The 23,438-nt window shown below is 36.1% G+C and overlaps 2 protein-coding genes and 1 long non-coding RNA gene across 8 annotated transcripts; 2 read left to right on the top strand and 1 right to left on the bottom strand.

Annotated features, from left to right (window-relative positions):
* Window positions 1–7,749: 7,749 nt before the first annotated feature.
* LOC131533349 (uncharacterized) lies at window positions 7,750–18,596 on the bottom strand. 6 transcript variants are annotated; one of them, XM_058765646.1, is made up of 7 exons: window positions 18,282–18,596; window positions 17,376–17,390; window positions 17,255–17,295; window positions 15,334–15,684; window positions 14,919–15,072; window positions 14,764–14,815; window positions 11,652–12,025 (listed from the first exon to the last, which is right to left on the bottom strand). In XM_058765646.1, the coding sequence occupies exons 3-7, from the start codon at window positions 17,274–17,276 to the stop codon at window positions 11,912–11,914; spliced, it is 693 nt and encodes a 230-aa protein (XP_058621629.1). In that variant the 5' UTR covers window positions 17,277–17,295; window positions 17,376–17,390; window positions 18,282–18,596; the 3' UTR covers window positions 11,652–11,911. The 6 variants fall into 6 exon arrangements, 5 of the variants coding, with proteins under 5 accessions (XP_058621631.1, XP_058621633.1, XP_058621629.1 ...); XM_058765648.1 differs by lacking the exons at window positions 11,652–12,025; window positions 18,282–18,596 and adding exons at window positions 7,750–8,299; window positions 8,974–9,101 and having other exon boundaries at window positions 17,255–17,458; XM_058765650.1 differs by lacking the exons at window positions 11,652–12,025; window positions 14,919–15,072; window positions 18,282–18,596 and adding exons at window positions 7,750–8,299; window positions 8,974–9,101 and having other exon boundaries at window positions 14,764–14,813; window positions 17,255–17,459.
* Window positions 18,597–19,843: 1,247 nt separating this feature from the next.
* Window positions 19,844–21,189, top strand: LOC131533508 (uncharacterized). Its single transcript, XM_058765847.1, has 4 exons — window positions 19,844–20,482; window positions 20,638–20,805; window positions 20,918–20,970; window positions 21,043–21,189. Exons 1-4 carry the CDS (start codon window positions 19,996–19,998, stop codon window positions 21,100–21,102), a joined length of 768 nt encoding a protein of 255 aa, XP_058621830.1. The 5' UTR covers window positions 19,844–19,995; the 3' UTR covers window positions 21,103–21,189.
* Window positions 21,190–21,197: 8 nt separating this feature from the next.
* LOC131533510 (uncharacterized) lies at window positions 21,198–22,545 on the top strand. Its single transcript, XR_009269140.1, has 3 exons — window positions 21,198–21,799; window positions 21,883–21,935; window positions 22,011–22,545. It is a non-coding gene; the product is annotated as an uncharacterized LOC131533510 (long non-coding RNA).
* Window positions 22,546–23,438: the final 893 nt, after the last annotated feature.

Genomic DNA, 23,438 nt, shown 5'->3' with positions numbered 1-23,438 from the left:
AGGACCGCAGAAATGTGCGCAGCTGCGAATTATGCAGTTTGTTGTGGCGACCAGGATCTAGCACAATGTTTGTGTTTCTTTCCGCAAAGGCGGATCAAACACTGTACCTATGCTAATATGATGTTTCAAACACACTTGGTTCAGTAGTTTCCGATGGATAAATCCAGCACCCTCAGGTGGTCTGTCGGGTTTCATTTGTAGACGGTCCGGATTTATTGCTAAGACTTTTACTTTTTAAAAGAATTGATCTGATTTATGTTTGCTTCACTAGGCTATTTTCAAATTAACTTCACAAACGCGCACATTTCACTATTATATCCGTAAGTCGTAAACATAACATTGTGGGTGGGACTAACAGAAACGGACGAATCATAATTTTGACAAGCATATGACCCACCTATAGGAAGAGGGAAAACGACCTGTAATTGACCATGAAAACAAGAGTTTAATATTGTTATTAAATAATGTTGCAGTGAAATAAGACGTTTATTAGCAATGTTTAATAAATTACATCCATTTGGAAAATTACAAACTTCTTATTGGGTGGGCCACAGATGAAAGTGGGTGGGCCCGGACCCACCCGTATACGCGACTGCCCTACTCACAAACCTACCTTTACGAAAATTCAATATTTTTGTAGTTGTTTTTTTTACCATAGAAAAATGAAAAATCTCCCACAAGATTTTGCCATTTTTGTGGGGATATTTTGTCGATAGAGAGGCGAACCAAGATGAAGTGGGGGCCCCAGGCAAAAGGCAAGCACATCCAGCGTAATGCGAGAGGGAGCCCCCTAGTGGGGATGCAGATGTATTGCTCCATGTTACGTGTATATTATCAATAATGACATTTCCGATTGTTCAAATGGTCATCTGTCGCGGGCCCCCTCAAAATGCGGGGCCCCAGGCAATTGCCTGCCTTGCCTGCCCTATTGCTACGCCTCTGCCCATAACATGGGGTTTACCTGAACCACTCACTCACACACACACACACACTTACAAAATAGTGGTTATCTAACATAAATCACTTATAGTGTGTATATGTGTGTGTGTATATATATATATATATATATATATATATAAATAATAATCACACAGACTGAAGTAGTTTAAGTCTTTGGTTCTTTTAATTGTGATGATTTAGGCTTACATTTAACAAAAACCCACCAATTCACTATCTCAGCAAATTAGAATACTTCATAAGACCAATAAAAAAAAAACATTTTTAGTGAATGGTTGGCCTTCTGGAAAGTATATTCATTTACTGTATATGTACTCAATACTTGGTAGGGGCTCCTTTTGCTTTAATTACTGCCTCAATTCGGCGTGGCATGGAGGTGATCAGTTTGTGGCACTGCTGAGGTGGTATGGAAGCAACAAGTCCTCCAACTCATACGACCGTAGAGGTCGTTTGTCACTATCCTCAAATACGACCCATAAGAGCGTTCCCTAGATTAGCGCCCCTACCGGCAACAGGAGATGCTACAGATACTTTCGCCTAAATGCATTGTGGGTTTCTTTTAAAATGCTTGCTATTTGCGTTTTAAACTCTCCCGGCTATTCGAAGTGTTTTATTGCTAAAAAGATATGGATTTTAGATAACTTCAAGACACGTACAGGTAGAGTTTCCACCTGTTTCGTAAAGTAACGTTAGTCGATCGTCCCGTATTTATGAATGAAATTATGTCGTGTTTCAAATCGATACTGTACACTGTTTGTCCCATTATTTCAACATAACGTTTAGATCGTTCAAGTGGACCCTGCCAGCATTATAAAGTTAGTTTTCATTGTGATATTTGTTTGAAATTAGCCTGTGGTTGCAAAGTGATCATGTAAAAGTCCACACATTTACCATGTTTTTACCACAGTAACATAGTTTTAATGTGGTATTTGTAGTTAAAACACGGTATCCACAACCCTTACCTTGTTTTACCACTGTAACTGTGTTTTTACTATGTACTATTTGTAGTTAAAGCACAAAAACACATTTACCATGTTTTTACCACAGTAACGTAGTTTTAATGTGGTATTTGTAGTTAATCACTTAACTTGCCATGCCTTTAATACTTTTATGTAAAAAAAAATGTAATTCAACATTTTTTTGTCTTGCAGTTTCTTCAGATCACATACATCTCCATCTCCTACAACAACCTTTAGTGTCCAACAGCTGTTTATCAACAGATATCTCTCTCTCTCTCTCTCTCTCTCTCAGCTTTTCCTTGCCTATTTTTCTGAACTGTTATTCATAATTAATTTACACATTTTTGCTCTCTTTCTTCCTTTCTCTTTTTTTATCATGGCATATTTTCAAAGCTCATTTTGATCGGTTATGTCAAAAAGCTGCTAATATTAACAGGTAACTAGTACTCGAAGCTCAGTGCTGAACCTGAAGAAGCTGCCAAAGGTTCAACATTTTCTGTTTTCTTTGTTTCAGCTAAAAAGGAAGACCAAAGGAAGGCCTGTCGAACTCTTGTCTTGTCTTGTTTGTGGAGAGGGATGAATTTGGCCATCTTGTGTGTTTATGGAGAAGACCAAAAGCTGCAAAGGCAAACATTTCCAACGGTACGTCTGTGCTGGTCTTAACCCTTTGACTGAACTGTACTGCAGTTACATTTTGCACAGCATTTGATGTTTCTTAAACTTTGGTTTACATATCCCACGGCCCCATCAGGAAGAGCCCTCAACAAAGTCTTACGCTGTCCGTGTTGATTTTTATTGAACACATCTGTCCAAGCAAGAGTCTGGAAATGCTAGTTTAAATTGTCACGTGACAAATCAGATCTTCAATTAATTTGGCCAAATCAGATCACTATATATACTATAATGAGAACTGCTGTATTCTACACACAGACTGGAGTATGTTTGCTTCTCAAGCCACCAGTGGCGCTCACACAGACATTGACTCTTACACCTCCTCTGTATTGGATCATATCAATATCACCATTGACAGTGTTACAACCCAGAAACAGATCACCACATATCCAAATCAGAAGCCTTGGATGAACAAGGAAGTGCGACTCCTGTTGAAGTCACGCAACACTGCCTTCAGATCAGGAGATGCACAAGCCTACAGCACATCCAGAGCAAACCTGAAGAGGGGCATCAAAAAGGCCAAGCACTGCTACAAGCTAAAGATAGAGGGACACTTTTCCAACTCTGACCCTCGACGCATGTGGCAGGGCATTCAGGCCATCAGTGACTACAAACCCACCCACTCCACCCCCGCAGCCACTGATGTCAACTTCCTGAACGAGCTAAATTACTTTTATGCTCGCTTTGAAAGAGACAACAGAGAAACTGCCACCAAGCTCAATCCCTCAGATGACCACCCACCAATCATACTCTCCTCCACAGATGTCTGCAAGGAACTGAACCGGATCAGCGCACAAGGCTGCTGGACCAGACAACATCCCTGGTCGTGTTCTCAGGGCATGTGCGGAGCAGCTCGCTGGGGTTTTTACAGACATTTTCAACCTGTCTCTTGCCCAAGCAGCCGTACCAACATGCTTTAAATGCACTTCCATTGTGCCAGTGCCAAAACACTCTAGTCCGAGGTGCCCTAATGACTACCGCCCTGTAGCACTCACACCCATCGTCATGAAGTGCTTTGAGCGGCTGGTCCTGGAACACCTAAAGACTCTCTACCATCCACATTGGACTCACACCAGTTTGCCTACCGTAGCAATAGGAGCACAGAGGACGCAGTTTCCATGGCACTGCACTCTGTGCTCACTCACCTGGACAATAAGAACACTTATGCACGTATGCTGTTTGTTGACTTCAGCTCAGCATTCAACACTGTCATCCCAACCAAGTTAATAGCCAAACTTGGAGACCTGGGCATCAATACCTCAATGTGTAACTGGATTTTGGACTTCCTGACCAACAGACCCCAGAATGTTCGATCAGGATTCACCTGCTCCACATCCATCACACTTAACACTGGTGTACCACAGGGCTGTGTGCTAAGCCCGTTTCTCTACTCCTCTTCACCTCTGACTGCAAGCCTGTGTATGGATCTAATTCCATCGTCAAGTTTGCAGGCGACACCACGTGATTGGCCTCATCAGTAACAACGATGAGACTGCCTATAGGGAGGAGATCCAGCACCTGGCCACATGGTGCACTGAAAATAACCTGCTCCTCAACACCACCAAAACGAAGGAGCTCATCGTGGACTTCAGGAAGGAGTCAAGAGACACACGACACCATCCACATCAATGGAATGGCTGTTGAGCGTGTCTCCAGTTTCAAGTTCCTGGGGATCCACATCTCGGCGGACATGTTGTGGAAAACCAACACCTCCAGCCTGGTCAAGAAGGCTCACCAGCGCCTCTTCTTTCTGAGGACACTGAGGAAGAATCAGCTCTCCTCAGCTATCCTGGTGAACTTCTATCGCTGCGCAATAGAAAGCATCCTGACCAACTGTGTCACAGTATGGTATGGGAGCTGCTCTGTTGCGGAGCGCAAGGCACTGCAACGGGTGGTGAAAACTGCCCAGCGCATCACAGGGACTCCACTACCTGCCATCGAACACATCCAGAGGAAACGCTGTCTGCATCGAGCTCGCAGCATCCTTAAGGACTCCTCTCACCCAGCCCACAGACTGTTTTCTCTCCTGCCCTCCGGCAGGCGTTTCAGGTGCCTCCGGACCAGGACCAGCAGACTAAAGAACAGTTTCTTCCCCAGAGCTGTCTCTTTACTGAACTCTACCCCCCGTTGATCCACTTCCTCATATATTATTAACTCTTCTCTCCTACCTCACATCTGCCTTATTTGCACTACTGAATGTAAATATCTATCACAGTAACAACTGTTTACTTTTGTATCTTGCACTACCATACCTAAATTGGACTATGCTCATTTGCACTGCCGACTGTTGTTACATTATCAATGCTTACATTAATATTTTGTACAGTTAATCACTTCCACTGCACTTTTACACCTTGTTTATAGTAACAGTCATCTGTATATATATTATATTGATAGTACATATCACCTGTAAATTCTGCCTATAGTAATAGCCATCTGTATATTTATTCACTATACACATTCACCTGTAAATTCTGTATATTTATTCACTATACATATTCACCTGTAAATTCTGTACATTTATTCACTATACATATTCACTTGTAATTTCTGTATATTTATTCACTATACATATTCACCTGTAAATTCTGTTTATATTAATAACCATCTTTCTATATATATTTATACATATACTCAGTACATATCCTTGTCCTGCACTTATTCAACCATTGTATATACTGCACTTGCTACTATTGCACTTCTGGTTAGACCTAAACTGCATTTCGTTGCCCTGTACCTGTACTTGTGTAATGACAATAAAGTTGAATCTAATCTAATCTAATCTAATTATACTGAATGTGTAAGTATAAAACCCATGTATATTATTCGTTCAGCTCTCTCCGTTGTTAGGATGCAGAGATACTGATTGGTGTCATCAGTTTTGCTACCTAATGTTTAACTTACTCATTGTTAAACTTTTTTGAGAAATGTGTCTTTGTTTTGAGAACTGAATTAATGGTTTGGGAAAATGGGCCAACTAAAATCAGTTATATTACGTTAACAATCGAGAAAACTGCAATACAAGATTCTAACTCTGCTATTAGTTTTATGGAGTTTTTAATGGAGAGAAAATTAACCTAAAGTATCGATCTAATCAGGCTAGTATCGATCCGATACCGATACCAACGTTGGTATCGATACTATCGATATTAGGATCGATCCGCCCACCACTAAGCAGTATCTGATTCACGAACAAATGTAAAAACAATTCGTTATAGTGAATGGGCCGCGCTTTGTGTTTTCGACTCAAAAAGAACCGGTTCATAAGAGTCATTTGTTAATGAAGCCGACTACACTGGGCGCGCTGCGTGCAACCATCACGCACAGTTTAGTGAAAGACTTTTTTTTGTTTGTTTTTTTTGCCATTTTCCGTTACGCTGTCATCGCCGCGGCTGAAAAGTAGCACATGAAACACTGCTTACATTTGTTTTATTCTGTGATAATTCTGGGTGGGGTGGCACAGCTTTTTCGTGCCCGTGCCACCCCGGTAGATCCGCCCCTGCCAACACTTGAGTAGGACAAAGATGCAATTTTTTTGACAAGAGTTTTACAAATTCAGGGTCTTTTATGCTATGATTCTTGGCAATGCACAAATTGTATGACTTTGCACATAAACTACACACTGTCTGTCTGTACCTTGTCTTACTGAATGACACATTGGCGTAAAACTGTAATAGTACAATGAAGTGTCACAATATGTATTGGTTGTTTAATTTGGTGTCTTTGTTTACTGTCAGCACTGTATTCTTGTTCTTGATCTAATTAAATAAATGGAGCCCGTCCCAAATGGCGATTTTTGGGGTCCATTCTTATTCTAACTTGCCACAACTTACATAATGGCAAGTTGTTGAAAAGACAATCTAAAATAAATTTTCAGACATAAATGCAACTCAGCACAGTTTGTTGTCCATGATGAGAATAGATCTGTGTATGTTTTGCAGCCCTTCAATCCCCAGGGGCCCAGCAGAGACCCCTGGAAGAGCAGAAAAATGTAACATTTCAAATGGCTATAAATCAAAGTCTGATTATAGTATCAAACAGAAAATTGGCAAGACAACTACTTGTGCTATGTTTACTAAATAATGTTGGACAGTTTTCAAACATATATGGAAAGGTGGTATAAAGGTGTTTAAAAAAGTGCTCTTAGTTAAATACCAAATTTCAGCCTGTCTCTTAAATATGACATAGATGGTTGCACAATGAACATGTTTAGATACACCTTTGTTCAAAAAAGATTGTATGTTTCCCCAATTCATTATTAAACATTTTAAACTGCATTACCCATAAGCCTCTGCCATTCTATCCATTGAACGCAAAAAAACCTATTTGTAGTTCAATGAAGTTATGCTTAGGGTTAGGGTTACGATCTCGGTAAAGAGGTGATTTCTCACGAAATAGCAACACTTAATTGTTAACTGAAGGTATTACTGACGCATTAATAACAGCAAAACGTACTTTGCAACATTAAGCGTTTTTTAATTTGGGTTAAAAGATAGTCAAAGCCAATGGCAACCCAGTTGAGCAGAGGCGTCACACTTACTTGTCCATATATGGTCATCTTCCGGGTTCTTGTGGTGAATGGACCGATAACAAGATAAAGATTTATTTGTCTCCACTCAATATAAAACTGCAACAACAGATTGCATCGTGTGGTTAACCTAATTCAGCAATAGACTTGTTGATTACAGTGATTTTTTATTAATTATAATTATTTTTTAAACAAGGGTGTAATGGTTTCCATTGTATACATTGTTTACACTAACATTAATTAATATACAATATTTAAACTCAAAGGTTTGCCTATACTTTCATTTGCTTACAAAAAAACTACAACTCTCATAATTATTCAAACAACATCAATTTTGCTTCTGTAACATTTACAGTGTATTTATAGTGTATTAAAGTTATACAATTAATCACCTCTGTATTCCCTGGAAATGGACCCTGCAATCTTGTCAATCTTAGATGTGCCAGTTGAACAATAGGAATAATAATAATAAAAATATGAATCACACACTTTGTAGTCATTTCTCAGTGTTTATTGATATGTCAAACGTTTCCAAGACAAACATAGAACAGCATTCTCTCTCTAGTTTGTCACTATGAAAAAAAAAAAAAAAACCCAGAAAAAAAAAGTAGTTGATTATGAAAATGTATCTGCAAAAACGTAATCAATTACAGTGAAATATAACAACTTAAATCAATGACTGATTGATAAAGTAATTAATGGGTACATGAAACAAACATGTAACTAAAAAGTATGCAATTGGAGACCCCTTAAAAAAAAAAACTGTCTAATATTCAAAAGAAAAGAGAGTTTGTTTACAGAAAAACGTTAAAGATGCCAAATAATATTTTACAAACTGGAAGTTGAGCCTCCAATTGAAAAGACGTTATTTTTTTCCCTTTAATGAACAAATAGGCTAAAAATGTATCTCCTGTAATCATTGTTTCTTCTATTGTGACTATATGCAAGACAAATTAAAATGGTTGATAATTATAATTTTATAATTATAAAAGTCATAGTGATAGCGACAGAAGTGCTCACAGTAGAGATGGGAGTGTTGACTGTAGAGAAAAAATTAATACATGTAGACATGCTAAGACTGGAAGTTGGTAGTAAAGGACTGAGAGCAGAGAGAGACAGAGATGTGGAAGCTTTTGAAAGAGCTGATATTGTGGAGAGCTGAAGGAGTAGTATGTGAGAAATCCTGCAACACAGAAAGAAAGAGAATTTATCACGATGAACAATTAAAATATTGACAACAACAAATGGCAGACAACAACACAACTATAGAGCGTGCTTATAATAAATAGAATGTTATTGTCTGTTGGTGTGGATGCTAAATGGTTCTCAATATAGTTAATGTTCTTGGTGTGAACAGCTTTAAGTGATCTGATTTGGCCAAATTAATTGAAGATCTGATTTGTCACGTGACAAGTTAAACTAGCATTTCCAGACTCTTGCTTGGACAGATGTGTTCAATAAAAAGGCAGACTGTGAGATGTGGACAGATATCATGTACTGTTGGAACGGGAAGATACTGTGCCAATTTGTAAAGATTAATAAAGAATACAATTGACTTAATATAAACTTTATGATACAAACACTCTGACTACTTACAATGGGCACAATCTGCATGAGAGTTGAGACAAAGGCCAATATCAGCAGGAGTAAAAGTCCTAGAACTTTGTATGAATATATATATCATATGAATTCGCTGAAATTCTATGGATTATTACTACTTCGGCGTAAGACTTTGTTGAGGGCTCTTCCTGATGGGGCCGTGGGATATGTAAACCAAAGTTTAAGAAACATCAAATGCTGTGCAAAATGTAACTGCAGTACAGTTCAGTCAAAGGGTTAAGACCAGCACAGACGTACCGTTGGAAATGTTTGCCTTTGCAGCTTTTGGTCTTCTCCATAAACACACAAGATGGCCAAATTCATCCCTCTCCACAAACAAGACAAGACAAGAGTTCGACAGGCCTTCCTTTGGTCTTCCTTTTTAGCTGAAACAAAGAAAACAGAAAATGTTGAACCTTTGTCAGCTTCTTCAGGTTCAGCACTGGGAGCTTCCAGTACTAGTTACCTGTTAATATTAGCAGCTTTTTGACATAACCGATCAAAATTCAATTCTGAGCTTTGAAAATATGCCATGATGAAAAAGAGAAAGGAAGAAAGAGAGCAAAAATGTGTAAATTAATTATGAATAACAGTTCAGAAAAATAGGCAAGGAAAAGCTGAGAGAGAGAGAGAGAGAGATCTGTTGATAAACAGCTGCTGGACACTAAAGGTTGTTGTAGGAGATGCAGATGTATGTGATCTGAAGAAAATGCAAGACAAACAAATATTGAATTACATTTTTTTTTTTACATAAATGTATTAAAGGCATGGCAAGTTAAGTGATTAACTACAAATACCACATTAAAACTACGTTACTGTGGTAAAAACATGTTAAATGTTGTGTTATTGTGCTTTAACTACAAATAGTAGATAGTAAAAACACAGTTACAGTGGTAAAACAAGGTAAGTGTTGTGGATACCGTGTTTTAACTACAAATACCACATTAAAACTACGTTACTGTGGTAAAAACATGGTAAATGTTGTGTTTTTGTGCTTTAACTACAAATAGTACACAGTAAAAACACAGTTTTCAAAGTATGTTAACTACAAAGAGTACACAATAAACACAGTAATTATAGTAAAATCATGGTTAGTGTTGTGCTTTTCAAATAGTGTGCAGTAAAAACATTGTTAAACATGGTTAAAACCATGGTAAGTATTGTGTTTACTGTGTTTTAACTACAAATACCACAGTAAAACGACAGTTACTATGGTAAAAAGTGTTGTGGCCACTGGGCATTTAACAGCACTGTGATTATATTAGTTCAGAGGCATTCACAACTGATTTGTAAAAAAAAAAACGTCAAACTGCACTTGCTTACACATTAATTGCAGACAATCAGAACGGTACCTTAAAAAACAAACCATAAAATAAAATAATGAACATACCTGGACAACGACGTACGGTCAATTGTTGGGTCACCCCTCCTTTTTTAATTAGTAACGATGGTAACGACAGTCAAAGGTCATTTGATGACGACACACCAGACAAACGAGACTGTCGCAATTTCTAAGGCTGCTAGAGGGCGCTAGATTTAAAAACGTAATAATAGGTCGTAATACGCTGCTTGCACAAACGACCTATGGGGTCGTTTTTCGGAGGAGGACAGTCTCTATGGAAGCCCAGGTTTCTTTGATAGTGGCCTTCAGCTCATTAAACTGAAGACTTAAACTACTTCAGTCTGTGTGCACTGAATTTATTTAATACATGAGTTTCACAATTTGAGTTGAATTACTGAAATAAATGAACTTTTCCACAACATTCTAATTTATTGAGATGCACCTGTAAGACTTTTTCTATGTACATAAAAGGCCTATTTTTCTCAAATATTGTTCACAAATCTGTCTAAATCTGTGTTAGTGAGTTTGTCACTAACACAGATTTCATTAGTCACTTCTCCTTTGCCGAGATAATCCATCCACCTCACAGGTGTTAAAAAGTGAACAAACAAACAAATTAATAAAACAAAATGAACAAATAAATAATAAATGTTAATGCTGAAACTTTTTATTTTAATTTTTTTAAATATTAACAGGTTTTTGCAACACCAAATGCAAATGCCTTTCTGCTAATTTAATTTTGACGCTTCCTTGAATTTTTGACCATCCTTTGTGTTTTATCTTGCATGATATGTACAGCATTGTTGGTCAGACAAGTAGAATTCCAAATCAAAAGCACTTTGACCTAATCGGATTTGCACAAGAGAGGTTGTTGAATGTAATGTGATTCGAAGATGCTTCATGTTTAGCATCAGTGTAGTTCTTCATTTCTCTCTGTTGGTGCTGTACTCCAACACCATAAAGTTTGATGAGCATTCACCTATAGCCTAAACTAAATACTTAATAGTTTGTGTGATTTAAGTTAAACATAACTGCAACTTTAAACATTAACCCCCGGTTTCACAGGCAAGGCTTAGGCCTAGTCCCAGACTAAAATGCAAGTCTGAGCTGTTTCAACTGAAAGAAACTTGCATTGACTGGTCTTAAAATATATCAGTGCCTTTGTTTTGTCTCAAGATGCACACCAGTAATGTTTTTTCTAAGGCACATTTATAAAAATTAAATGTCCTAATTGAACTATGGCATAATCCTGGTTTAGTCTAAGCCCTGTCCATGAAACCAGGCCTAAATTTATTAAAAATCCATCCAAATGGGTTTTCTTTAAACTACTTTATTCCATAATGGCATGACACACTTTGAACACTAGATTAGTGTTATGTTTGTTGTGGTTGCACAAAAATGAACACCAATCAAACAGAACTGTGATTTAGAATGTGAATGCATATAATCACACAGACAGATTAAGTTCATTTCTGGTGTATGCTAACATTAGCAAAAGATGTTATATACAGTAATGGTACTTAATCACTGAATAACAATCTAAACGTTGAATATTGTCTTCATAGACCTCTTTCAGGTATGAAGATTTTTTCTCAATACCTCCTTGGAACTATTAATTTTGGCATTGCCATTGATTTACATAACTTTTACTTGAAAATAGGTAATATGTCACATTAAGTAGAATGTTCACGTTGTTATCAAATTTGTTGACAAAATGACAGCAGTAGAAATATTTCATTTTTGAAAATTATTGTTTAGTGAATTTGTATACTAAAGTACCAGAAAATAAAACCTGTTCTATCCAGCATTTGTTATGCAGTTTTTATTTATTTTGTACAAAATGAATGCATTTGTTTATTTAATGCGTGCATATACTGTGTCCTGTGTGAGATGATGATGTTGTCCTCTGTTTCTTTGTGTTTTATTTATATGTACAGATGCATATGAAATTTCATCAGCTTCATTCCCTGAAACAGAGGTAAATGTACATTTCCATTTGGTAAACAAAAGATGATGATGATGAAAAAAAAAAAAAAAAAAAAATATATATATATATATATATATATATATATATATATATATATATATATATTAGACACACAGTCAGTTATGGCCAAAAATATCGGCACCCTTGGTAAATATGATCAAAGAAGTCTGTGAAAATGAATCTGCATTGTTAATCCTTTTGATCTTTTATTTAAAAATCACAAAATCTAACCTTTCATTGGACAATAAGAATTTAAAATGGGGATATCATTATGAAATAATTTTCTCAAATACACATTGGACACAATTATTGGCACCTAGAAATTCTTATAAGTAAAATATCTCTGAAGTATATTCCCATACATATTCACAATTTTGAGCACTCCAGAGTGATTATGAACATGAAATTATCCAGCCATGGCTTCCTGTTTCACAGAAATGTAAATAGGAGAGAAAACAAAGCCCAAATTCCCTTAATCATCCATAACAATGAGAAAAACCAAAGAATATATTTCTGATGTGCAGCAAAAGATAATTGAGCTTCACAAATTAGTGAAGTGGCTTTAAGAAAAGAGCTAGAGCAGTGAAAATTCCCATTTTCACCATCAGGGCAATAATTAAGAATTTCCAATCAACATAAAATGTTACGTAACTGCCTGGAAGAGGACATGTTTATATTGTCCTAATACACGGTGAGAAGGAGAGTTTGAGTGGCTAAAGACTCTCCAAGGACCACAGCTGGAGAATTGCAGAAAATAGTTGAGTCTCGGTGTCAGAAAACCTTTAAAAAAAAAATGTCAAACAGCACCTACATCACCACATGTTGTTTGGGAGGGTTTCAAGAAAAATTCTCCAAGCTCATCCAAAAACAAAATCCAGCATATTCAGTTATCAGACACGACTGGAACTTCAAATGGGACTGGCTTCTATGGTCAGATGAAACTAAAAAATGAGCTTTTTAGCAGCAAACACTCAAAATGGGTTTGGTGAACACAGGGATAAAAAGTACCCCACGTGTACAATGAAATATACTGCTGTATTTTTGATGTTGTGGGCCTATATTTCTGCTGGAGGTCGTGGACATCTTGTTTAGACACATGGCATCATGGATTATATCAAATATCAACAGATAAAAAAATGTATAAGTGACTGACTCTGTTAGAAATCTAATAATGGGCCATGTTTGGATCTTCCAACCGTACAATAATCCAAACACAAACCTCAAAAACAACACAAAAATGGGTCACTGAGCACAAAACCAAGCTTCTGCTGGCCATTCCAGTCCTCTGACCTGAACCCTAGAAAATGAGTGAACTGAAGAGAAGAAGCACCAACATGGAGCTGGGAATCTAAAGGGTGTGGAGTGATTCTGGATGAAGGAATGGTCTCTGTTCTCTTGTCAGTTGTTCTCTAACCTCATCAGGCATTTATAGGAGAAAATTTTGAGCTGTTAAACTGGCAAATGGAGGTTTCAAAAAGTATTGAATAAAAGGGTACCGTTAATTGTGGCCAATGTGTATTAGAGAAAAACATTTATTTCACAATGATATTTCCCTCCATTTTAAATTCTTATTATCCAATGAATTTTTAAAATAAAAGATCAAAAGGATTAACAATGCAGATTAAATTTCACAGCTGCCTTTGATCATATTTACCAAGGGTGCCTATATTTTTGGCCATGACTATGTGTGTGTGTATATATATATATGTGTGTGTATATATACCGTGATCTTCACTTTAGAATACTGATCCAAGTAATTAGTAGTTCATTTAGAAGGATTTGGTAATACTCGAGTCATTACTAGTGGGTTACCATGATCTTCATTTTAGAATGAATTATTCATTATGCATAATTCACATTAATTGTGAACCTGTATAAAGTAGTTCTTAGGAGTTCTCAGGATATATGAAAAACAAATTGTAGTTATTGGTTAGCTAATAGTGAACTACCAGTTTCAACTTAGTGATATTACTTAAAATAAATCATTAATCAGAGTTTCTTGTTAGTTAATAGTAGTTACTACAGTGTTAATAGTGCATTAGTCATTTGTTCCTGTGTAGTTATTCATTAACGACTGAACAGTATTCTAAAGTGTTACCAAAATTATAAACGCAACACTTTTGTTTTTGCCCCCATTTTTCATGAGCTGAACTCAAAGATCTAAGACTTTTTCTATGTACACAAAAGGCCTATTTCTCTCAAATATTGTTCACAAATCTGTCTAAATCTGTGTTAGTGAGCACTTCTCCTTTGCCGAGATACTCCATCCACCTCACAGGTGTGGCATATCAAGATGCTGATTAGACAGCATGATTATTGCACAGGTGTGCCTTAGGCTGGCCACAATAAAAGGCAACTCTAGAATGTGCAGTTTTATCACACAGCACAATGCCACAGATGTCGCAAGTTTTGAGCGAGTGTGCAATTGGCATGCTGACTGCAGGAATGTCCACCAGAGCTGTTGCCTGTGAATTGAATGTTCATTTCTCATATAAGCCGTCTCCAAAGGCGTTTCGGAGAATTTGGCCTAAGGCACACCTGTGCAATAATCATGCTGTCTAATCAGCATCTTGATATGCCACACCTGTGAGGTGGATGGAGTATCTAGAGTATCTATATACACACATACACACATATACATATATATACAGTATATAGAGAAAGAAAGACAGATACAGATGTAGAATTTCACTTCTTTAGAAGTGTAAAAGGGGAATACCTGCTCGTCCTGTGTGCTTTTACATAATGTCTTTGATTCCTTTAAATTTTCTGAAAAAAAATGGATAGAAAGAATAGAAAATAAAATGAATGTGTAATTTGTACAGTTGAATAGTTTTTAGGAATGTACATGAATTGTACTGTGTGCTGCTAACCTTTTTTGGTCTTTTTATTCTCCAGCACATACACACATTTGACAACAGTGAGAGTAATAGAAGCACACAGATCCCAGGCAGCCATATTCGTGTACTGATATAATTACCAATACCAATAGCTTTTTTGTCCTCTATCTCTTCTGTATTCTGCTGCTCTACATCAGGATAAGGGAATATTGCAGGATTTTAGGATCTGAATTGTCAGTTCAGTTTGAATGCATAAAATACCATATATGGTAAAATAATGTATTGAAATTGTCAATGACTTTCTGTCTAAAGACATGAATTTTACTTTTTCAAGGCTGCAGTCATATTTTCTTTTCATGTTTTTCATTGTTCACCTTTGGTCAAATATTTTAAATGAATATAGGCCTATTATAATATTATTCATAGGACTGTCTGAAATGCATGTATACCTTCATAGTCCAGCTTTGTGCAGTGAGTTTGCTCATTCTTATAGTCCATGCAGCAGTAGAGCATGAGATCAGTGTCAGTGATGTTCATCAGAAGCAGAGAGTGAGTGTTTGTGGATGAACTGAGAGCTCTTATCCGACCTGCGTAACTGGGGTGAATATTAGAGGGCTCTGGTTTAGATTCTGGACCATAACCATATTCTAGTTTTAGAATTCTGACAAATGTTTGGTTTCCATTTGTAATGATCCACGTAATCTCTCTATCATCTTTAATGCTGCAGGGGAGTGTTGTGTTTCCTCCTAGATGAACTTTCACTGATGATCCTTCAGTGACAATCATTAAGACAATGAAACCTGAAGATGAAACAAAATAAAGTATTATGACATGAACTGGCTTTCTTCGCCTTACTTTACTTTTGACTTTGCAATTGATGCAAATTTTCTTTAAACATTAATATCTAAAATAATGTTAGTTTAAATGTACAATTGTGAATAAGCAACATAAGTGTATTGATAAAAAATAATTTAAACACCTTGAGATTATCACAGTAATTAGTTTGTATACACAAATCAAATCAAAATGTATTTATAAAGCACCTTAAAAACGGTGTAAAATGCTGTACAATTAGATAAAACAATATAATACAAAGAGAGAGCAAAATAAAATAAAAATAAACAAACATAATTGCATCTGATCTGAACCAATAGTCCTCACAAAACAGCAAAGGCCTCATGAAACAAATATGTCTTAAGACGGGTTTTAAACGTGTACAGAAGGAGACAGATATATATTGGTAAACCATTCCACAACTTTGGGGCAGCAACTGAGAAAGCACGATCTCCTTTGCTTTTCAGACGTGACAGAGGAATTTCAAGGATCAACTGCTCTTGGGATCTCAGAGATCTCTGTGAGCAAGGAAAATTTATGAGCTCAGAAATATATTTTGGTGCCAGTCCATGTACAGCTTTAAAAGCATACAAAAGCACCTTATACTTTATCCTAAATTAACAGGTAGCCAGTGTAAAGAGACCAGAATAGGGATGATCCATCTTTTTGTTAGTCAGCAACCTTACTGCACCATTTTGTAACCTCTGAAGACATGAAAATGAAGACTGACTTGCACCCAGCTACAAAGAATTACAATAATCAAGACGTGAGGAAATAAAAGCATGAATTACTTTCTCCAGATCACCGAAGAATAAGACAGATTTGAGTTTAGTGATATTTCACACACCAATCGACAATACAAACCCATGTAAAAATACTTATTCAAATCAGCATTAGTCTTCTGTTGTCAAAGTGAGAATTAACAAGGGACCAGTTCAGAGGACTAGAGGGAGAAGTTATTGCTTTTTTCCTTGATAAACGTGTCAGTAGTTAAATACAATGAAAATGGAATGTACCATGACTTCAGATTCTTGTCCTTTTGGACAAACGTTATGAAATTAAGTTTTCATTTCCATTTTTCAGTGGTCCAGAAACTGGTTTCAGAAAAGATCACATGCATTCTTTGGACCTTTTTTTTTTTTTGTAGTGAGTCCAACGCATTACTATATGTCCACAGTGGCCTCAAGCTTACCAAGAGAACACATTCACAATTAGACTCAAATCAAGAAAAGATTATTTTCTATTGCTATATATTCTTAAGAAGTATTATCACCTCTAACTGTGAATTTGTATGTGTTCAGTGCGATAATCCAATCCAATAATATTGCAAATTCAGGCAATCTCTCTTCTAATACATTTGAAGAAGAGGTCAGAAAAAAGTAACATTAAAAGTAATGCTATTTTTTATCCATTGCTAATTTCAGTTCATCATGCACAGAAGAACAGACATTGCTAAATCATGCAGTCATATGAGTAAACACATGGAATACATATATTAAGCAAAAGGAGGACACATAAAGCCTTTGGCATACTTACTTATCAATCCTCTCAGCATCATTTTCTCTGGGCTTCTCTCTCTGTTGTTGAAAGCAGAATGAAAGTCACTTGTGGTGTTTCACCCTTTTATTTTATGACGTCATAAATGCCCTTGACTTACCAATATGCAATGGCCCTGTGATAGGAAAAAACATATACACAAAGAGATGCAAATTAATGTTGAGGCGACCCAAAGGAATGAATCAGTATTTCACTAGCCAGGTTTACGGTTACTTGAGGAGACAGTGGGGTGAGTAAACGATGACAATTTTTAGTTTTGGATGAGCTATCCTTTTAATTATCCAAGTTGTCATATAGTTGAGTATTTTAAAAGGGTAACAAATTCCAGGGTCTTCAAAATCAACTTAATGTGAAATGACACAAATGTAGGCTAATAAAGTATCATTTAAAGTATGATCCTTCCTTTGAAATGAAAATATATAAATTATGGTTGCAAGAGCTGTTGAACAATCAATAATGACTTGTCATCATGTTATTCTGAGGTTATTAATTTATAACACTTTTCTAATGCTACAAGTTGTGTATAAACTATTGCAATTGTGCTTAATTAAATAATCAAATTTAGCAACAACCTTTTAGCCTAAATTTTCTGGCAAAAAGAACCTGAGAATTGTATAAGCCACAATTTACAAAACAAAATTCAAAGCACACCACTGACTGCATTTGAGGTTTAGACCCACTGCATGGCAAGGAGTGTTAATGAACATGGCTATAGGCTGAGTTCACTGGAAAATGTTCATTTTCAAAGCAAAAATAGATGTCTTATGAAGTGGTTGTTGTGGTGAAGCTCTCACAAAAAAATATCAGTGACTGCAGAGAACAAAACATAAAGGTTGAATAATGGTTCAGCTGAATGCTTGCACGATACATTAAATGTTTCAGGTAAAACGTTCATTGGTCCAAATGAATTTCAATCACAATACTATAATAAAACACCACTAAGGCTTTGATCATCGATGAGGCTTCATTATTAATGAATTGTTAGTTGTTTCAAACATACACTTACTTTTCTTGCCTCCAGTAGCTACTTCCCCTCTGCTGTGTCAGCAAGCATGACAAACACTGACACACAGCTGCATCTCTGTTTAAAGATCTGTTTTTGTGTGTGTTTTTTCAAGAATATTACAAATATTAACAATAATTTAAATGATAGCCCAGCCACATTGCAGTCTTTTCTCAAGATACTCGCATAATTTGAAATTCTTTTTATATGCTAAATTTAATAAGGCATCTTAACAAAAACAGATTTGGAGGAGCTGTGGTCTGGCTGTTAAGAAATGTGTTGAAGCCCCTGAGTTCCTGTATCAGGAAATCCATGTGCTTAACAAGAAAACACTGACATAACTGACACTCCGCAGGAGGTACTGTTTGCCTTACAAAGTCTTAGCAGTGCCATACAGAGCTTTACCACATGAACTCTTTAAAGTGTTTACTATATATTATCCAAATAGGATTAATATAGGGAAAGAGAAACTGAACAGAACAAAAAAAAAAAAATTCATTCATTCATTGCAGGTGGAAATCAACTGCAGAACTAGAAGAACAGCTAAGGTACTGTAGGTGAAATCGGCTTCCAAGCCAATTACATTCCTTAAACTGGACTGGCAATCCACAACAATCAAATAACATTGTGAGGTGAAATTCAATTGTAAATAACATCACTTATAACTTATTTTTACTTTAGTGAATTAAAAATTCTGGACAAAAATTCACACTAAAAACTGACACAAAAATACATTCTTGCAGAATTTATGTGGATGATCATTCAATAAACATTAGCCATGATTTGAGGTTATCTAGTTCTTCTCTTGCTTCTCTAGTCTGTCAGGGCTAAAAGTAAAAAAGAAGAAAAAAGTTAGGTAATTTACATGAACATTTGTCCTATACTGCATTAAATCCACAATTTGTGTAAATTAGCATTTTATCTTTATTTTAGTGAGAATGAATGAATGTGTGTGTGATTAGGTCAGTATAAAAACAATTAGACCTATTGAGAGTCCCTGTAAACCACATATGCCAGTTTGTGCTGTGTTTGTATATAATTAACCATATTTTACAGGATAAATTTGAAAGTGCGCGAAATCAGAAGTGAGCGAAACCTGACAAAACCTATATCTTGGGATGTTCTCATTAAAAAAAAAAAAAGTGTGGTTCAGGTAATCCCTACGTTGTGGGCAACAAATGTCCCTACAAGCAAAGTAAATACATCGAAATTGATCTTTTTTTTTTTTTGTCTCCATGAGGAAAACAGCTTAAATCATTCTAAATGATGTAAAAATGCAGCATGCTTTTTATGAGGGTTGTGTTTAGGGGTATGATTATGGTTTTAAGTTCTGTTACTTCATGTTATTTTAGTAAGTTAGCTTATCAAAACAATGCGCGTATCTAACCAACAATATCTGATTAAGTGGTTTTCAAACCTGTCCTGAAGGCACTCCTGCCCTGCACACTTGTATGTCTCCCCTTACCAGACACACTTGATCATCAACTCATCAGCTCGTTAGTAGAGACGGGAAGATCTGAATTGGGTGTATCTGATAAGGGAGACATACAAAATGTGCAGGGCAGGGGTGCCTCCGAAAGGTTTGAAAATCCCTGGATTAAGGTAAAGGGCTTCTATTGCATCTTTCTCTGTTAACCCCATGACTGTGATGATGGTTTCATTGTGAAAGAGAGAGTGAGAACATGGTCCTAAGACTATTTATATGTGAGTATATGAAATGCTATTTGATAATCCAATATATAAATGCAAATGCAATTATTTGACCAATTCTGTGAATATTATTGACTCTTGTATGATAAAATGCTTGTGTTGCTGCTCACTTGTAATCACCATGATTTTTGATCATGTTTCATCTTCAGGTTTCAGTGTCTTAATGATTGTCACTGAAGCAGTGAAAGTTCATCCAGGAGGAAACACAACACTCTCCTGTAGCATTAAAGATGATAGAGAGATTAACTGGATCATTACGAATGGAAACCAAACATTTGATAGAATTCTGAAACTAGAATACCTTTATGGAGGTAAATTTAAACCAGAGCCCTCCGATATTCACCCCAGTTATGCAGGTCGGATAACTGCACTCATTTCTACCATAAACACTCACTCTCTGCTTCTGATGAACATCACTGACACTGATCTCATGCTCTACTGCTGCATGGACTTCACATTTGAACAATCTCACTGCACAAAGCTGGACTATCAAGGTATATGTTTCAGACAATTTTTATGTCCATTAAAATATATTAATTTAAAATAAATAATCATGTGAGCAATCAATGCTTTCAATTCAGTATCAATTTCCTTGGAAACATAACACAGGAGAACAAAGAATGTTGTCATATACTCAGCATTTTGTTAGGTGATGTAGATGTGAGCGCTGAAGATGTTGATCAAGATACAGATACTATCAGTCATGATCCAGTGATCGTCGATATCGTCTTTTGGCTGCCTGTCATCTGTGTGCTTCTGCTACTGTTACTGGTGTCACGTGTCTATTTGTGTTGGAGAGGAACAGGACTGTGGAAAGGTGGATTTTACTTGAGCATGATTTTTTCATGAATACCAAAGTTTTTTTTTTTAAATTAATTAATTAATTTTTTTTAACTAATGTTTTGGTACAATTGTTTTCTCGTTTAAAGGTTGTGGAAGAACTAATAACCTGAACCAGGGCTGGATTCACAATAGTGTTCAGGTCAGAATCTCTCTGTTAGCTAGTTTGTAATTACAGCATAAGACTCACATTCTCTTTTTTCTTGCTTTCCAGGGTAAAATGGGACAAGATGATTGGACACTGGCTGAAGTTTTGTATACACCGATACCTTAATTCATTATTTCAATTATTTATACTCTTATCTTCATCTTGTGTATTTAATACAATTTGGTAAGCATCAGTGTCTCTTTGGTAATCAAGTAGTTTTATAATCCCTTTTTTCAGATGTGCTTCAATGTGCAGATCTGCAGATTGTATTCAACACTTTTATGTCAATGCTTTGTAAGGATCCACCCGCTAGTCCAAACAACGGAATCCAGCGGCCTGGTCGAAGGTTTAATGCATGTTCGGTCTTTTACTTGCGCTTCTGAATTTATCAGGATCTAGTTTCAATTTTAGTCTAACTCCGTGCTTGATCTGACTCCAATTTCAAGTGATCATTAAATTTAGACAATATTTATCATTAATCTGATCACAGATTTCGATTGTACACTAATTTAGATATTTGATTATTCCGAAAATCCCATACTTTCAATTATTCATTCATTAGGGACCAGGTATCGCATAGGAATTACACTTCGGCCGATTTTTTTAGTGAATCCACGGACACAAACTCGTCAGTTCTGAACTTACTCAGAGGGTGCCCTGGTCCCTGGTCCCCCTCAGCTAGGGGTGCAGGATACAGTTACTATCAGTCATGAATCAGCGATCATTGATATCATCCCATGGCTGCCTGTCGTCTGTGTGCTCCAGCTTCTGTTACTGGTGTCATGTGTCTATGTGTGTTGGAGAGGAACAGGACTGTGGAAAGGTGATTTCCATTTAAGTTTAGATGCCATTAAAATACCATTAATTTACATTATATTTTCTGTGTAACTGTGTTCTCAATTAAAGGTTTTGCAAGAACTAATGACCTGCACCAGGACTGGATTCACAATAGTGTTCAGGTCAGAAGCTCTCATTAGTCTGCTATAAGATTGCATTTACTGCACATATCACATTCTCTTTTTCTTGCTTTCCAGGGTAATATAAAGTTGGGTCATATTTGGATGAAACAAGATGATTGGACTCTGGCTGAAGTTATTTATACACCGCTAAATAATATTTTTTGAATAATCATTTCCAATTTCCTTTAAATATCTAACATCATCTTTAGTCTTCATACACATTATATTGCTTTCATTGAATTATATCACATTGAATGTTAAAATTAAAAACAAAGCTATGAATGAACTTTTCTTCACCTATGTGTAAAATACTCTTTAACGTAAGCACATGTATTGCTTAGCATCACCTGTGCGGTTGTCTTGTAGCTCTGATATTATATTGTTGTGATTATATATGAAATCATAAAGCACCTCTTTCAGACTAAACTTTTAACAACATTATTTTGATGGATACTGTTATTAGTGTGAAAAAAGCAAAAAGCAGTTGCACTCTAATTAGAATAATACTCTTAATAAAGTTCATACAAACAAAATAAAATGAAAAAAATAGTCTTTTGGATGCTTGTGGGTGTCTGAAGGCAACCACTTTATAAGCTTTATATTCGACAAATATTCTGTTCTGTGGCAGTTAAACCACATCCTGTTTTTCATTGCTATCAGTCACGATAGTCATTTATAACTCAGGGTAGTGCTTTATCACAATGAACCACTAATGGGAGAAATGTGCTGTGGTATCTGTGCTACAGGCCACAGCAGGTCCAGAGAGCTTGTGGTCGTTTCAGAGAGCAACAAATGGAAAGATGGTCACAGCACTGAGAATGCAAATGCGCTGCTTATATGAATTTAATTCATTACATGTTTTCATTATGAATAAACATTTAATTAGTTCTAAAAAACAAACTTGTGAATTTTAAAAACATCCATAGTTTGTTAAACAACATTTGTTTTGATGAAATAGTGAAGTCATGTCACCTTTATTATAGATTGTTTCAAAGCAGCTTTACAGTGATAAACATAAAAATATGGATTCAGTGAAGCAAACAAAATTCAATTCTGCTGTAAAGCAGCTCTAAAAATACAGACAATAGTAAATAGTAATTATTCACTTGAAATCAGTTTAGTGTTGATTAAGTTTGGTTCATTAACTGTGTAAAGTCCATCAGTTTTTGAATGAGGTTAATTCATCTATAAAACAACTCTGGAGAATACAATGATGTCATCATCCAGCTCAGTTCAGTTCTCGTCCAATAATATCCATGCAGTCAATAATAATCAATAATATCCATGCAGTCAATAATAATCAATAATATCGCCAAATATCATGTGTCCCCAGAAAACCAAGCTCATTTGGGGGACCAGTCCTCCTCTGACAAGTCTTTTGAGTGATGGATTGCTTGCGGTTCAGTCTGAAATGCTTGAAAAACTTAAATTTTAAATGTTTAATGGATACAAAATATATTAAATGAAGTGAAGAAATGTAAAGGACAAGATGCAAAACATGAA

This window comes from Onychostoma macrolepis, chromosome 24 (assembly GCF_012432095.1).
Source record: "Onychostoma macrolepis isolate SWU-2019 chromosome 24, ASM1243209v1, whole genome shotgun sequence".
Classification (NCBI taxonomy): Eukaryota; Metazoa; Chordata; class Actinopteri; order Cypriniformes; family Cyprinidae; genus Onychostoma; species Onychostoma macrolepis.
Note: the sequence above shows the minus strand (reverse complement) of the source record. Positions and strands in the feature narration are given on the sequence as shown.